Raw genomic sequence first — 16,526 nt, forward strand, 5'->3', positions numbered from 1 at the left:
TTTCCTGGTCTTTGGTTTCTCCTGGGACCTTACATATTTTGCATTATTATCAAATATTTGCAATGATCCATATAAACAGCCTCATGTTAAAGGCTACTCCAAATGTAACTTGACCCAGAGGAAAGATGCTTATCTGAGCTCCACAATGACAGATTTAAAAAAGATGCTGATGCAGTTTGGCTCTCAGAAAGCGAGGGAAATGTAAGAAAAAACTAAACTGCAGAGATTTTTTTCTTTTTTTTTTTTTTAACCAATAGATAAAGTAGGAGTTATCTCTCTGTCGGCTTTCACAGTGGAACACCACTTGAAAAAGCTACACATACCAGCCCTTCTGCTCTGGGACACGTTAGGCAGTGAAAGGAGGAGAGCAGTAGATGCTCCACGTGCCTGTACTGTCAGAGTCTATTTCACTGTTTGGTAAGTATTTTTTTGTTATTACTATGACAACACAGACCATAAGCATTATTTCTTTAACCCCAGCAAATGATAAGCGCAGATGAGATCTTTTTTTTTTGGCTAACTGAAGTCACCTCTTTTCACACCTTCGATGCCAACCCCCGTGGAAGAAAGTGATGACAAATATCAGGATGACTTGCCCTGCCCTGCCTCCTGCTTGCCTGTGCAGCCTGCAGCTGGGGCTGCTGCAGGGTGGCACTCGGACCATTATTGTGTATCAGGAGGCACTGGAGAAAGGCTCCACAGTGGCTCAGCACTTGCTGTCTTAAAAAAAAACAACAGAAAGCAGCAGCATTCTCCTTTTAAAGTGCTTCCAAATCTTTTACATCGCTTTTCCTTTTCTCTCTTTTCAACCCCCACCTTTTTTTTTTCCCCTCTTGTGGTCCTGGAGACCACCCTGTAAGTCTACATGACATCATGAGAGAGAATGAAATGTACTTGAAAGGCCACTTCTGTTTTGGTGGGAACTTCTATGCAATTGCAAAGTGCCCATTAAAGCACAGGTTGTTTCCTAGAAGCATGTCCAAGCCAGTAGCGTGCAAACCCCTTCAGGGCTTCTAGAAAGCATTCGCTTTTGAAATGCTGAAGGAAATTCAGAGATGAAAGGATAAGTCTCCCTGGCTGTGCATTTACAGTCTATTGTCTTCCATGAAGGATAGTATCACTCCTCAGTTGTGTTATTGCAGTTAATCCACTTAAATGCTATTGGATTTTCAGATGAGCTGAATTCTTTGCATCTGCTATTAAGATGCTTTGTTTAGATGAGAAAGGGCTGTTATTTAAATCACAATGAGTTCAGGGAGATGTCAGGGTGCAGCGGGCACCTTGTCCCGGTCTGCGCGGGGGGACAGGGGACATTTGCTCTTCGGGGAGGGAGGAGGCAAGAGGGAAGCGACCTGCTGCTCCCGCCCGGCTCCGGTGCTCCGCTGGCCGGCACTGGGCTTGGGGGGGGGACACGACTCGGGGCGCCGCATCTCCGCGGCCGCGGTGGGGAGCCCCTCTCCCGCGCATGCCGCAGCCGGGTGCCGCAGGGCGGAGGGAGCCCGCTGCCCCCCCAGCGGCCTTCCATTTATTTTTGTGGGGTGCTTTTCTGTTTCTTAAGGAGGAGGTGCGCGTGTGTGTGTGTGTGTGTGTGTGTGTGCTCTGTGCAATGAAGGCTGCGCTGCCACAGCAGCGAAGAAGCTACGTTAAAACAAAAATCACAACACAACCCACCGCCGCTCTGCCCCTCCCCTTCGGCAAAAGGCAAAAGTGTGTGTGTGTGTGTGTGGGGGGAAATAAATAATAACAATTAAACCCCTCACCAACCCACCCGACCCTTCCGTGGCCACGGCCATCTCCTCCGCCTTACATAAAGGCAGGGGCACAAGGTGGATCCCGGGAGGTTGGTTACCCGGAGGCTGCTGCGCAGAGCGCCCGGCCCTTCCCCCGCGCCGCGCCGTGCCGTGCCGTGCCGTGCCGCAGAGGGACGGGGGGCGGCTCCCCATTCCCGGCTCCTCTTCCCCCCCACCCGCCCGCTTTCTGACATGTGGGCAGAGCCCCCGCGCCCCGCCAGCAGCCGTGCAGCGGGCGGCACCCCCCACTACTTGTTGTTTGTGGGGCTGGTGCCAGGAAAACCGGGGGGGAGGGACGGGGGAGGCGCATGGCGGGGAGCGGTATATGCTGCTCCGCGCCGGAGCCACGCTCCAGACCGGCCACCGCTCCGGAGCGAGCCCGAGCCCTTCCTCCGCCAGGAGTTGCAGTTCGTCTCCGATCCCCTTGGGATTTAAACCTTCTTGCGTATATATATATAGATATATATATATAATTTTACCCCCTTTCCTCCTCCTCCTTTTTCTCCCGTGCAAAGTGGAGAAGGAACTGCACCAAGGCAGCCCGCGAGATCTCGCAGTATTGCTCCTATTTATCACTGCTATTATTCGTAATTGATTATTATTTTTAACCTCGCCGCAGCCGGGGAGGGGAGCGGGACCATTCCCGGCAGCAGGAACATTGCGATCCTTATCAATAAAGATTTTTGATTTTTTTTTACCCCCTCTGCCCCACCCCCCCGTCCCCCCGCTTTTTGAGAGAGGGGAGCGGGTGGAGGTTGAGCGCAGCGGGGTGGGGGGAAGCCGGCAGCCAGCTCCGGCCCCCCGGTCCCGGTCCCGGTGTCGGAGCGGGAGGCCGCGGCGGCAGGGGGAGGCGGGCCCCGGCGCCGCCCGCCGAGAGGGGGGCCAGCCGCCCCAGACAGGTGATGGGCGTTTCGGCTGCGCTCCGGATCGACTCCTTGGGTTTCACTTTGGTCTGATCTAAGCAAATATGCAGAAGTACCGGCTGGTCTAGTCCTAAGAGCCAAGAGGAGCGAGCGAGAGCGGCGGGAAGGAGAGCGGCCGCTCTCCCGTAGCGAGGGGAACATACAAACAGCGGCCGCGCCGCGATTCAAGCACCGCCGCCCCGAGGCAGCCCCGACCCGCCCTGGATGCGGAGCACCCCCGAGCCGCCCCGCCGCCTTTCCCCTGAGGGATGGTACTGAATCTCTGCGCGGCAGGAGCCGGCCTGCAGCTCCTCTCCATCAGCGTTGCCTTCCCTCCGTGTCTAAAGTGCACTAGACCGCGATGAGGACCTGGGCTTGCGTTTTGCTGATAGGTTTTGGCTACCTGTCCTTTACCTTCTCCGAGGTAGGTGAGAGCGGCTTCCTGCGAGCTCGGTCCCTGGGGCACGCCGCGGCCGGGCTCGGTGGAGGGCGGGAGGGGGGTGGTGGTGGTGTGTGCTGCCCACCTGGGTTCCGCGGCATCCCCGGGCCCCTCCGCGAGCGCCCGCCCCGACCCAGCCACAGCCCCGGCGCGGCCGAGGCAGAGACGGAGTTGCCATTTCGTGAGGGGTCAGCGGCGTAGGAGAATAATGACCATGCATTCCGCTCCGGGGCCGCTGGCTGCCCTTGACATGTGTGTATATTATATACATACTCTGTATTACATACATATACATATTCACGCCCCGCGGGCGCTGTCGGGCTGCGGCGATTTGCGGGCAGAGGGGTGCTTGGAGCCGCAGGGCAGCGGCCGCCCCGCGGCGCACGGCGCTGCACGCCCCCGGCCGCGGGCACCGTGAGTGCCGCGGGCAGAAGTTGGTTTAATTCCCCCCAGCCAGGTGCCCCTCCCGCGTGGTTGAAGAGCACTGGGCGCAGGGCGGGTGAGGGCCGGGGGCCGCTCGGGGAGAGGAGCCGCTGGTGGGGTGGCTACAGGTGGCCCCGGTCGGGGCGGGCGCGGTGCACGGCCACCCGTAACTTTTCCCGGGACCGGGTGTGCTGGCACTGGGAGCCGCGGTGTGGGCGCTGGTGGGATGGCGGCGGCCCCGTGGGACACGGTCCCCCCCTCTCCTTCTCCTGCTCTCACCGGGTCCGGGCAGCACCGCGCCCGCCGCGGACTTGACGCCTGCTGGGGTGAACTTCGGCGGCGGCTCCCCGGGGCGGGTTTCCAGCCGTGGAGTTCGGCTCGCAGGCGCAGCTCTGCCGGGCACACGCTCCTCCGAGCCGGGCTGCCGCCCCATGAGCCGTGGCGCAGTTCAGCGGGCGGGAGCGCTCCAGCGCCCGGCGGAGCCGAGGGAAGCGTGTGTGTGCGGAACTGACCCCCGTTTCATCAAACACGTCCAGCAAGCACCCTGCACCCTCCGTAAAGCCCCCCCCCCAGCCCCCAAGCGCCAGATCCCTGGTGCTGCAGGGGTGCTGCGCAGTGACCCGCGGTGTGTGTGTGTCTTTGAAGGAGGCCGAGATCCCGCAGGAGCTGATCGAGCGGCTGGCGCACAGCGAGATCCACAGCATCCGCGACTTGCAGCGCCTCCTGGAGATTGACTCCGTAGGTAAATTAGTCCCGTCCTCCTTCCTTCCGCGCCGTCGGCCGCCGCCGCCCCGGGGGGGAGGCACAGCGGGCGGCCGCGGCGCAGCACCCCGCACGCCTCTCCCCGCTCCGTCAGGCTGCATCCCCTCCGAGACGTGAGGCGTGCGGGACCCAGCCTCGAGAGCCAGGCTGCCCTGGGCACGGGAGCTTCATTTCAAAGGGAGGCGGCGGCCAAAGGGGCCGATCGGGAATTAAAAACTTCGGGGGGCTCAGGGTGGAGAGGGACCTGGTGACCCTCTGTGTTTTCAGACCTCTCCGTCTCTCAGCGGAGAGGAATTTCCATAAGGTTTGTTGTTGGTCTTGCATTGCTCTGTTATCTTTAAACTACTGTCCTAGAGGTATTTAAAATATTTGAAACAATATTTATGAATGAAGTAATGTCTCTTCAAGCACTGGGCTTTATTAAAAGGAAAATAAACCATCCGCGCTGATTTTAAACAGGAACCTGCATATGAAGCTTACCCTTAAAAATACACTTTTTTTTTTTTTTTTTTTTTTTTTCCCCGAAAAAGAAAATAGCGCAGGGCTATTTTCTGCATCATTAGGCATGCAAATGGGTGTAGTGAGAACGTGCAGCTCAAGCAGATCGTTGCAGCAGTAAATCAGATCTAGAAGCACTGTAGTACTGGGTTTCTTATCATTTGGTTTCACTTGCTGCACTTTGTTCCTGGTGATTTCTTCCCCTAGTTGAGAGAGAATAAGCCCGGCACCTTTGATGTGCCCAAGGGAAACCTGCATCTTTCTGAAGAGCAAACATGGTGAAAAATGAATGAGTTCTTGCTACGTTGGTACTGGGCCATCTCCTTTTAAGCCATATGCTGTGTATTTTTGTAAAGTCTGTGCCAGGTTCAGTCACCTTCATTCAGTGTTGCAGGATCCTTCTAGAGTTTAACTCGCTGCTTTTTGTGTAGTGCTGTATTAATGAGCAGGAATGCACTAGGAGCGTGCTTTACAGACAGAGCTTTCCATTTTCATGTGCTTAGGGAGCAAACGGTTTCTCATTACACTGAAAATGGGAATATTTCTTACACAACAGTTTACCATAGAGGCTAATTACTAATTGCCACATTTGTTGGCATTATTTTCATATTTTTGGAGAGCAGTGCTTCATCATTATTGCTTATCACTGCAATTAAAAAAGCTTTCACAACAGGGAGGGGGTATGCAATACATATTTCCCCACTGAAGACTGTTTTGGACCAGACAAGTGTACTACTGCTAAAATCTCTTTTCCCAGTGAACTCAGTGGAAGGCTTGGCTGCCGTTGCAGAAGGGCTGGATCTGAGTGTTTTAAAATACTGCATGCTGCTTCTGCATGTGAGGCAGTACTCTGTAGCTACCAGAAGATATTATTTTTTCAAATACCCCAGTGTAACAAGCACACGCTTCATTTTTAAATACCACTTAGAAGGAGAGCAAAAGTTCACATGGCTCCATTGCAAGGGAGTCAAGCAGACAAGTGAAGCTGAATAAATTAGTGGATGTAGCAGAGAAATTTATTCCAGAAAATAATTATTTACCTCGTGGCAAATATTAACCAGAGGATGCACGACCAAAAATTGAAGAGGTCAGCCGCAAGTTTACTGTTTCATTTTGCTGTTTTTGTGCAGCTTGTCAGGTTAGAACCCATTAGAGAAACAAGACACATAAATATTTCACTATTTCAACATGAAACAGTAATGCCTTAAGACATGAACTCAAGATTAAAAAATAAACCCAAAATACTCAGCCTTTCATCCTCTTCTTGCTTATGTGAGTGCTCTTTCTGCAGGTGTGCTAAGCTTTATTCTGGGCTACATAGGCAGGACTGGATCTTCATGGGGAGTAACTGGTCTTTACTCCCTACAGTGCGTTTTCTGGGTACAGTCCTTCAGTCTTTAGTGTCATCAGTAATTCTTATTAAGGGTTTATCAGAGTGACTTATCAAACATTGAAATCACCATGTTTTCTTCAGGAAACTGGATTAGGCCTGTTTACTATATTTAGTATTAGCTTGGATTAGCAAATCAAATGTTTTCTAGTTGTCACTGGTAAGGTGGTATTTCTGAAACGTATTTCCTTAGGGCTGTAATTGCATTTAGGGAAGGGCTGGTTCAGCGAGGTCTTGTCCAGTAGATACATTTCTGTTTTATAGCATATACTGATTTAAACTGAGGCTCAGAATACAAACACTCCAGTGATTATTTTCTCACTCATTTTAGTGCATGGTGTTGCCAGTCCTTCTGCATGTGAGTAGCCCTGTTTAAACTCAGTGGGTGGACTTGAGAATTAAGAATGATCTTGTAGGGTAAGAGTTTGCAGGATCAGGCATGCATGCAAAAAATGTCTGATATTCCTGAGTAACAAGGCAGAATCTGTGAAAAATGAAGGAAGAACAGCAATTTTCTCTCCTGCAATGCAAAGCATATATTTTTAATTGGAAAAGTAAGTTTTGTAAGTCAGAGTGGGCAGGTTTTTCTTCTATTCTGACAGATTTGGTCTCTATATTGTAGCACAGAGATGACTGATAACCCCCTTCGTAAAATTAGAAACCACACCCCCAGACCATCTGGCATATTACTTAAAGAAAAACAGTACCCAACATGGAGCTTATCATTGTATTCAAAAAAGAAAATCCAGGCCAGTTTGTCAGAGCCCAGCGCTGCATGTCCAATGCAAAGAGAAACCCCTGTAAGGGCTATAGGAAAATCCTCTGTTTATATCAGAAAACAGGGTCTTGTATTAATTTGCTACGACTGGGATCCATAGTTGGCAACGGAGTTTCATTGGCGTGACGGAGAGCAGAGTGTGACCCTATTTAAAACAGAAAGCGTGCAGGATCCCAGGAAGTAGGCAGCTGTAGCGTGCAGAGTACAGTTTTACTACTAACAGCCTAAATCACTGAAACGGGGGCATTTCCCATGTGCCGCCTGTGAAGTGCTTTGGCTTAGCAGCGTGGTTTTTCTCCTCGCGCTTCACCTCTCCCATCTGTCCTGTGGGAGGTAGGGTTCATTTCATCACCTATTATGTTTGCCTCCCGCTGGGAACAGATTTTTCCCCCAGTCATCTCCCTGCGTGGGGAAAGGCAGGGCTGAGTGTGCTTCTTCGCATGGTTTAAGGGCATCAACCACAGGGTCGCCTTAGGCCATGTGAATTTAACGGCCTGTGATTAAGAACTAGCAGAGCAGCTTTTGTTAAGTGGAGAAATGTTCTAAATTAACAGTATACTTTCAGGGAGAAGTGTTAGATTGCTGCAGAGCTCAGTCTATTGGAAAATCTGCTGCAGACTGTGGCTTGTGGCATGGCACTGGAATTAAGGATGTTACAGTGCAACGTGGTTGTGTTCCTTGCACCTCTTAAACATCATGAGAGGCGGGCATCTGCCATGTGTTTTTCCTGAGACAGACAGAGGGAATACTCCTCTTCCTTTACAGCTGGTTGATCACATCTAGGTAAATGGAAAAAAGCCCGAAACAAAACAGGATCTTGCAGGCTGCTACTTATATTTCCTTTAATAGATCAAAGTTGAAAACTTAATGACATCTATCTCTGCAGTTGGATGTCAGAAGGGCATATTTTGCATCAGCCAGAAGGAAGATCAAACAAGCAGATTGACATTGCCTTGGGCTTTCTGGCTCTAGGACTGATTTGTAAGACAGACCAGTTCAGTTTATGGTACCTTACATTGAATTCCTGGGAAAAATAAAATAATAAAAAAAAAAATACTAAAAAAATACTCCTAAACTGCTGCTGTTGGTACTGGAAGTCTTGGACCTCTACTTTTTGGATGCACATCAAAGCGATGTCTAGTAGGGTTTGTGTTGACTGCATGCATTGGGGATTGTACCTCACATAAAATTGCTTGGGAAGGAGATGGCAATGTGAAAGGATAAATTGATAAATAGAAAATAGCAGTAGTCTTAGGATGCTTTCCACATGCTTATTTAGTGGGAAGAGTAATCACATACTGGCAGAATGTCACAGGAACTCCTGTGATTTATACTCCATGACCCCATGGAAAAATGCCAGTCTGACAAAAAAGAACAATTTCAGCTACACTAATGGATTGACCAAGGCTAATTGCAAGAGTTTTTGTACCCATCATTGATAAGTTGTCAGTACAGGAAAGATTACAGAAGAAATTTCTTGATCTGCTGCCATGAAAACATTTTTTTGGTATTATTAAAACATTGAGAGCTGCGTTAATCTGGCTCCGTGCAGCATCCTCCATCTTCACTTAGAGACAAGCAGTGTTCAATTTCTAAACTAAGAACCACCCGTTTCTAAGCTTTCGGCTTGGAGCCTCATTTTGTGAGGCGCTAAGCACCCATAAACTCCCATTTCCTTTGCTAAGAGCATATCCTTATCCTACATGCTCCTAGATCGGTACATTAAGGGGAAAAACTGGTGCAAATTAGGCATCAGGCTTCTTTAAAGTCAAACTAGGGAGTGCTGTTTATCATCATTGTTTTAATGAAATAAAAGCCTTCTGGCCACACATCCAGAGTCAAGTGTGGGTTTCAAAGCTGACTTTCTGATTTTTCAGTCCTGCTCAGGCAAGACTCCTGTTGATTTAAAGATTGCTTGAAGTGCAGTGATTTTCCCATTGGCTTCACTGGGAAATGGAATTCCTTCCAAATGCCTGTGGGGGTCAGGGGAACCCCTTTAGCATTGTAGCATCCTCTGGCTCCAGCCATGTGCTCCATAATTCTGTTTATTAAAAAAGAAAAAACAACACAACACCAAGCACAAACACATCAGTGCTGTGTCAATAGAAAGAATACAATTTGTGATGCATAATGCATTGAGGTTTGACTGGAACTCATTTTGCAGTCTGCTGTGCTAGCTGCGTAGATCTCTTTCTTGAACCCCCGCAGCGAGACATGAACTTTTGAAATGATATACATGCCTAAGATATGTAGTGAGACAGTGAGATACAGTATGAGCCAGAGGCCTTCCTCACCTTAGAAATCATCTTATAAGCAACACATGCTCCTCGACATGTCATTTTGCTTTATAAACATGATGATAGAATATGGCTAATTGCAGCGGAGTTGAGCAGTTATATATAAGCACATGGCTTAACATATTGGTTAGCTGATCATCCTATTCCTTTAGTCTTACTAGTTTCTTTAAACAAGGCAGCAAGAATTCAGTCATGTTAGGAGGGAGCTGTGCCAGCGTGTTGAATGTGGGATTAGGACCTGTGGCTCAGGCCTGCCGTACAGTTGGCATCATCAACAGTTTCTCTTTTCAGCAGGATGTCTGAGCCCACCAAGCAGTTCGGATTAGAGGCATTAGTTTTGTGTTTTATCTTTTTTAAACAGTGTTTATACTCGAACAGAGATGCTTCTTGCTCTGAGCCTAGCTTAGCTCTTATGCTGAGCAGAAGTCATGCTGCTTTCTTTTGAGTATCACTTCATTGCCCCAAATTGAGGGAGACACTGTGACAACTTGAAGCTGTCAAACAGCAGGTCAGTACAAAGGTATTGGGTGGCTGAGTGCTAGGAAGCAGAAGAGGGATGGAGGAACATCAGAACGGATCCTCATTTTGGATGACACCGTTTGGAGACAGGTGGATGGCCTGGTGCCATTGGAATGGGGTACAGGAGACCTGGCTCCACTCTCCATCTCAGTCACAAACTTCCTGTGGGGTTTCAGGGAAGCCGTTTTATTTACCCCACTGATGAGTTTCCTGGAGTACGTGGTACAGTAAAAGCAGAAATAAAATCCATTAGCCATCACTGTGTTTTACATTACAGGAGTGGGACTGCAAATAAGGCTGGCTATCAGCTAATCAGTTTGGTGCTGAAATTTCCCATTGAAACCAATGGGAAACAAGCGCTCTACGTAAGACGTAGGAGCTGACTTACTTGGGTAAAGTGAGATTTTGGATTTCATGCTGGCTTATTTCAGACAGGAATCTATTCAGATGATAAGGAAAATAGGACCAGTGGGTGATCCTGGCGTTCCTTCTTGAACCTCCCATTTCGTCCTCTCTTAGCTACCTGTGGTAGTATTTTCCAAGAAGTGAAGATAACCCTTGAGGCACAGAGCTCTTTCTCAGGTGCTGAAGATAGCACTCTCATTATGTCTTATCAAGCTCTGCAGGTGATTTCACAGACTGCAGACTCTTTAGGACAGGACTTGTTGGAGGGAGGAGACAAGAGTTGGTGTGTTTGTAAAGCAGACCCTTATGATGTGTATTACTAATAAAGCTAAGAATAAACCAAGCTCCAACGTCAACTCAAAATGAACTGGAAGCAGGAAGCTAACAGTGCAGGAGACAGGAATGTAGGGTGCTGTAGAGAGGGTGGGTATTGTGTAATAGTCGTTTACATTTTTTGGTACGCATCGCAGTTTCCTTTGGAACCAGCAGTGAAACCTTGAAACTCTCCAGTGACGTTACAGAGGGCACTCCAAGAAGCAGAGTGCTACAAGTCTTGGTTTTGGTGTGCTGAAATCTGTATGTCGTCCTTGGTTTGCTTACATCTGCCTGATCCCCTGTTTGCAGATTGTGCTGCTTGTTTTCAGAACCCCACTGCATGGGACGCGACCTGGGCTGCTTCACTTAACAAAACCAAATAGTTGGAGCAGTTATTTTGTTGGTTTTTCATGATAAATGCAATGCCAAGTTTTCCATCTTTGCTTTTTCTCATGGCCCTTTAACCCATGTGGTAGGCTTATTTAGGGAATAAGACAGGCCTGGATGCAGTCCCAGAGTTTGCAGTAGCTTCAGATGCCCCTCCAAAGGTTAGGATACTTCACAGGGGATTTGTTCTGCAACAGAGAGGCTAAAAGGAAACCCATGCTAGTTACTTTTTGCTTTTGATTCTGTCCTAGTACTGTACTAAAAAGCAAGCAAGAGAAAATTGACAGAGGCAGCATTGTTGCTGTTGGGTGTGTAATACCACGTTTTCTACCATAGCCTCAAACCAAAATGTCAAAAATCTTCTAAGAAACATTTCACACAAAGTATAATTTTTTTTTTGTTTCTACACCTTTCCAGAAAGAAAAAGCTGTATTATGTGTTCCACATAAAAATGCAATTGTTTTACTTCAGATATGGTTTTGTTTTGCAGTGTGCGCACTGTTTCTGGGGACTTGCAGTAAAATGGATGTTAGAATTAAGTTGTGCATGCTTACACATGACGTTTAATGTATGTGTCTCCCCTGCATTGTGCCCTCGCAATTGCATTGAAAGGAGTTACATTAAACTAATCGCAGCAGGAGTTGGTCTTGTGCATATGAATAGCACAGATTTATATGTATGGAACAGCACTGTAGCGATATCGATGGGAATAGCATAGCCGAGGTTTAATGTTTTGTTTCCTCTTCTAGGATATGATGATGTTTCAGAAACAAACTTGAGATCTTACAGTGTTCATTCTGCTAAACATGTGCAAGAGAATCGTCCTGTGCCCATTCGCAGAAAAAGAAGCATTGGTAAGAAACAAGCTATTTGTACTTGGAGGGTAAAACCAGAGGGGGTGCTTTTTGGTCAGCCAGGCGGGACATTTCACTGGAAAAATGTGTCATGCACAAAGGAAAAAGGCCGTTTATTTCTGCCTTTCTTTTTGCACACAACGAGCCGCTGCCTGAGAAGCTGTCTTCTGGAGGATGTCCATAGGAGACAGACAAGCACAAATTCTTTACATTCACTTTCTTGTTGTAGCATGTTAGAAAGCTAGACCTTGGTTAGAAAATGCTGTGATATTCGATGTATAATTCATAGTGTGGAGAACAACCAGAGCAGTGTGCTTTAAAAAACATCAACAGTTGGTAGAGTTTTCAGTACAGAACCGCCACAAAAGGAAACAGCTTGACTCTTTATTCACAAGAAAAAAAACAGTTTATCCAAAAAATTAAAAGCCATTGATGGAAACGCTGGGGCATTGATTTCCATCACTGCATAGGGCACCAGGCATGTTTACAAAGGGTTTTGCTCCTATTAAACAATAATGATGGTGATCCAACAAAGCTCAAATATAAATTTAGAGAGATGGCTAGAATAGGATTTGTATGCAGTGCTTGTTCATCTGATTAATTCTGAGTGTTTTGCCATTCCATTTGACTATGGAAAACATGATCTTATCTATTATAGGTAATTCAGAGTCAGTGTATTTGTACTTGAAGCTATGGTGGTACGCAGGAGATAGCACAGCATGCTGTCAGCATGGATTTGCAGTGTGAATTGGCAAGCGTGCTCGTCACATTGAATGCCTCTAGAGAACAGCGGTTCTGAAACAGTCTGCTACACTTGGCACCCTACTCTGCAAGGTGTTGAATGCCTCCCCATAAAAGTCGGTGGGAACTGGATATGCTCAATAACTTGGAGGAGTTGCCAGCTATCTTGCAGTATTGGATCCGTTAATTTTCTTGAGTTCATGGCATTGAGAATTTTCATTCTGTTTAGTTGGCTGAAATGGATCTCTTTCAAAACTAAGCCCAGTTTTTCATATTACAGGAACAGGCCAGGCCTGAACTTCTAGTACTTCAGCAGTAACTGAAGAAGTGCAGGCAGTATTCCAGTTCCTTGACACATCTAACCCAATGCTATCACTGCTTCCACTGTAAGGCAAGGAAAAAAATCCAATCTGTCTTCAGAGAATGTGCCATCAAACAAGTTGTCCCAGCAATAGCTATTATTTTCTGGATTGTTTGGAATTACCAGCTTGATTTCTTAGGCAGTCCCTAGGCTGAGAAAGATACATGGTTTGTATTTTTTGTGGCAGCATCATGTAGCAGTACAGAGCTACTCTTTATGATCCTTACAGCAACTGTTGCCTATAAGGTCACCTTACCTGAGCCCAGCAGAATATTGGTATAGCTGCTGGGTTTTCGGTCATGCTTCTCTTGTTTGCCTCTTTCAAGAAATAACAAATTAAGTAAAGCCCACCGTGTACAAAGCTTTGATAACTTCATTCAGAAACAATGGCATTTGCCCTTTGGGATGGCAGATGGACCAGACTGCCTACTGTGGGGATGTTAAGGTCTTGGAAATGGAAACCTAAGACTTGAAAGTTCCAAGCTTCTGTGGGTTGTTTCCCAGCTCAGCCAATTTGTGTGTGGTGTAACCGCTCTCAACACAATTTCTGTGATGGTGTTTGCCAGGTATCGCATGTTAGTGTGGTGGTATATGTGTGCAGTGATGGCCCCAGTGTCATAAAATAACAGCTGCTGTTACGCAGTTGCTATAAGGCTGTATTAGAGGATCACCTGATCTGGACAAGCCCCTGGCTTGATGTCACTTCTAAAGAGCCAGGATTGTCTTATCTAATGGTATGAACTCTGAGCTATGTTGGAAGCCAGGCCATTGTAAACCCTCATTTTAGGGCTTGGATTTTGGGAGTGAGTCAAGCTTCTCCCTAGGATAGCACACACAGTTTAGTGGTAGCCAGATAGTACTCAGCACTGATTTGTCAGCAAGCAATGGGAACTGAGAGCACCATCTCAACCCACCAGCTAAGGGTGCCACTCGTAAATGTAAAGTATCTGGGTGCTCGGAGGTGCGAGCAGATGCTCACCTGGAAGTGTGAATTTCTTGTGTTCGCAGAGGAAGCTATCCCAGCTGTCTGCAAAACACGGACGGTTATATACGAGATACCTCGGAGTCAGATTGATCCCACCTCTGCCAACTTCCTGATATGGCCACCCTGCGTGGAAGTGAAACGTTGCACTGGCTGCTGCAACACCAGCAGCGTGAAATGCCAGCCCTCGCGGATACATCACAGAAGTGTCAAGGTGAGCAGATTGTGGCTGCAGAGCCCCAGGAAGGTCCTCTTTAAGTCTAAAACCTCCAGGTATCTTTGTGGCTGTTCTGTATGACCTGGATCTGTATTACCCACCCTCATAGCTGCAGGATCAGATCCAACGCTCCTCTCCATTTTGAGTGCACAGATGGCTTTTTCAAGTTACATGGTCACTGGAATATCTTGGGTTTGGATTTGATTTTCACATGATTCCCTTTAGATTTTGCTTCTCCTGTAATGAAAATAAAGCTGATTGTGTCTTTCCCATGATCTTGCACAGTACAAATCTTAAAAGTTAAGATGATAAAATGACTCAAGGGGCATTGGACTTAAAAAAATAAATAAATCACAGTATGGAATGCTGTTTTCTTAATTAAATATTATGCAGCCTAAATTGGGCTTTTATATTTGACAACATAACACTTTTGATCTGAAAAAATGTGTTTCAAATTATCTTACCCCAGGGATAGAAGACTGAACGGCTTCATGCTGTATTTATTCATTAGACAAAATCCCTGTTGCAATTTTCCAGTAAATACTACGTGAAGTATTTCTTATGTTCATTCGGCTTCAATGTGTTCTAATTTTTATCAGTATTTAAACAAGTAATGTTGATCTACATCTGCGTGCAGGAGATTAGGCTTGCACTCACCATTTATATTGTTAAGACTCTTGAGTTCTTGTTGCCCTGAGTATTTTAAGAGCAGAATTAAAAAACCCCACATTCTTGATCATAGAATTGCCCAACAACACAGAGCGTTGTGCTTGCGATGGATTTCTTACTGAGAAAGGTGCTGTTACTATACATCCTAAACAGAAAAGGCATCTAAGCTGTTTCACTGTTTTTCACAGTGAAACACAGGCACACATCTGAGCAGGGTTTTTTTCTCATTTCTGTTTCTGAACATCTGAAAAATGTTTTCACACCTAAATAAGCTGGAGAAACATTGAACCGATCCCCTCAGTCTTTTCCACTTGCTGCCCTTTGTGGGGTATGCTTTGCAGAAACAGTTAAAAATTAGGAAAAAAATTGGGATGAATAATTATTCAATAGTTGACAACAAACTTGGGAAGTCGAAGCACCACAATAGTAAGGCATTCAGAACAGGAGCTAAACAGCAAAGTGCTTCAGGTTATAATATACAGTGCTGTTGCCTTTGAGTTTGGTACAGCTTCCAGTTAATTTTGTGTAGCAACCACTATGTACAAAGCAGCTGAAGATGCCCAGCAAAGAGCTGAGCCCTGTATTGTGAACTTGCTGTTGATACCTGTGTGTGTGACACTGCAGCCGTGTGCTTGTTTCCTACCCCTGGAGTGATGGGAAAGATTATGGGCTGAGCGGTTTGGCTGTTGGAATCCCCTGCTGTTGGGGACACTGAGGATTCCCTAGAAGGTGCAGACTCCCCAGCTGCAGCAGCTTTGCTGGGGCTGTTTCCCAGCACAATGCCACAATAAGGAAATCTTAGTTTCTCATTCCATCTGCTGATACAGTTTTAGTGCTTTTAGATATGCATTCATTTTAGTAGGGTGCAAGCTCAGAGCAGGCGCAGCTGAGCAGCTGCTTTTTGTGGCTGTGTAAATATATTGCCACCAGCAATATCAATATACGTCAGCCAGCTTCGGAGGACTCTTTTTGTTGTTTTCCAAGCTCCAAGACTGCTCCGAACAGTCATTAAATAGAAGGGGAAAAAAAAGGACAAGAGGTCAAGCAGGAACAGGATGTTCATTGTAAAGGTTGTAGGCTGACCCCACTGTCACACCAGCAATCTCTGAACAGAATCCATATTTATGCCCTCCAGAGTCAGATCGTCTTGTAGCTTTGATATAATTGATGGGTTTATGAGCCTTTTGCCAATCCTGTGTTCAGAGCTGAATGTCTGCTCATGCCATTAAGTAGCTGGCCCAGAGTGAGGGTCACTGGAAAGGTAGGGGGGAGCAGTTTTGGAGAGCCTTCTCAGCTATGCCTGCAGTGCAGTTGGAAAGCCGTCTTGTGTTTTCCCCTGATGTCAGACTGCATAAAAGCCCTCTTTTGATTGAATGTTGAAAAGGCTTTCCCCACTTCCCCTTCATTGACAAGGTAGTGAGATCATAGCTGGCCCATTCACACTAGAAAAATGTTCATCCAGAAAGGTCAGCAAGTGGGTTTGCATCACCCAACTGGCAAAAGCAAAGGGTGTTTTCTTTGTCTTACTGAGGGCCACTGTAGTCAAGGTTAAGAGATGGCAGTATGGGAGGAGTAGCAGAGGTGCAAGTATTGGGGCATTCTCTTCCTGTGACACGATTCAAAGTCTGTAGGGTTCAAGGATGTCCTTACTTTGCCTTCAGGTAGCTTTAGTCAGTGAAGTACCATTAATGGGCTTCTGGAATTAGATCTGTATGGTGGCTCTAAGCCAGGGGTGTTGGTGGAACAGCATCCCTGGAATGAGTCCTTTAAGGTTTCCCTTTCATGGGGTGGGTTAGT

At 47.0% G+C, this 16,526-nt stretch overlaps 1 protein-coding gene across 9 annotated transcripts in view; it reads left to right on the forward strand.

Annotated features, from left to right (window-relative positions):
• The first annotated feature begins 2,121 nt into the window (after nucleotides 1–2,121).
• Nucleotides 2,122–16,526, forward strand: part of PDGFA (platelet derived growth factor subunit A) — a 54,752-nt gene continuing 40,347 nt past the window's right edge. For 3 of the 9 annotated variants that reach the window (XR_009962665.1, XR_009962666.1, XM_062607989.1), the window contains exons 1-4: nucleotides 2,123–3,116; nucleotides 4,200–4,296; nucleotides 11,655–11,759; nucleotides 13,870–14,057. Coding sequence is in view for 5 of the 9 variants with exons in the window: in XM_062607989.1 (XP_062463973.1) it covers nucleotides 3,054–3,116; nucleotides 4,200–4,296; nucleotides 11,655–11,759; nucleotides 13,870–14,057 (453 nt within the window). In the remaining 4 variants the exon portion in view is untranslated. Of the gene's footprint in view, nucleotides 3,117–4,199; nucleotides 4,297–11,654; nucleotides 11,760–13,869; nucleotides 14,058–16,526 lie in introns of all 9 variants that reach the window. The other 6 variants (XM_062607991.1, XM_062607990.1, XR_009962668.1 and 3 more) reach the window with 5 other exon arrangements.

Source organism: Pezoporus occidentalis, unplaced genomic scaffold (genome assembly GCF_034315485.1).
Source record: "Pezoporus occidentalis ecotype Australia unplaced genomic scaffold, CSIRO_AGI_Poc_V1 ctg128, whole genome shotgun sequence".
Classification (NCBI taxonomy): domain Eukaryota; kingdom Metazoa; phylum Chordata; class Aves; order Psittaciformes; family Psittacidae; genus Pezoporus; species Pezoporus occidentalis.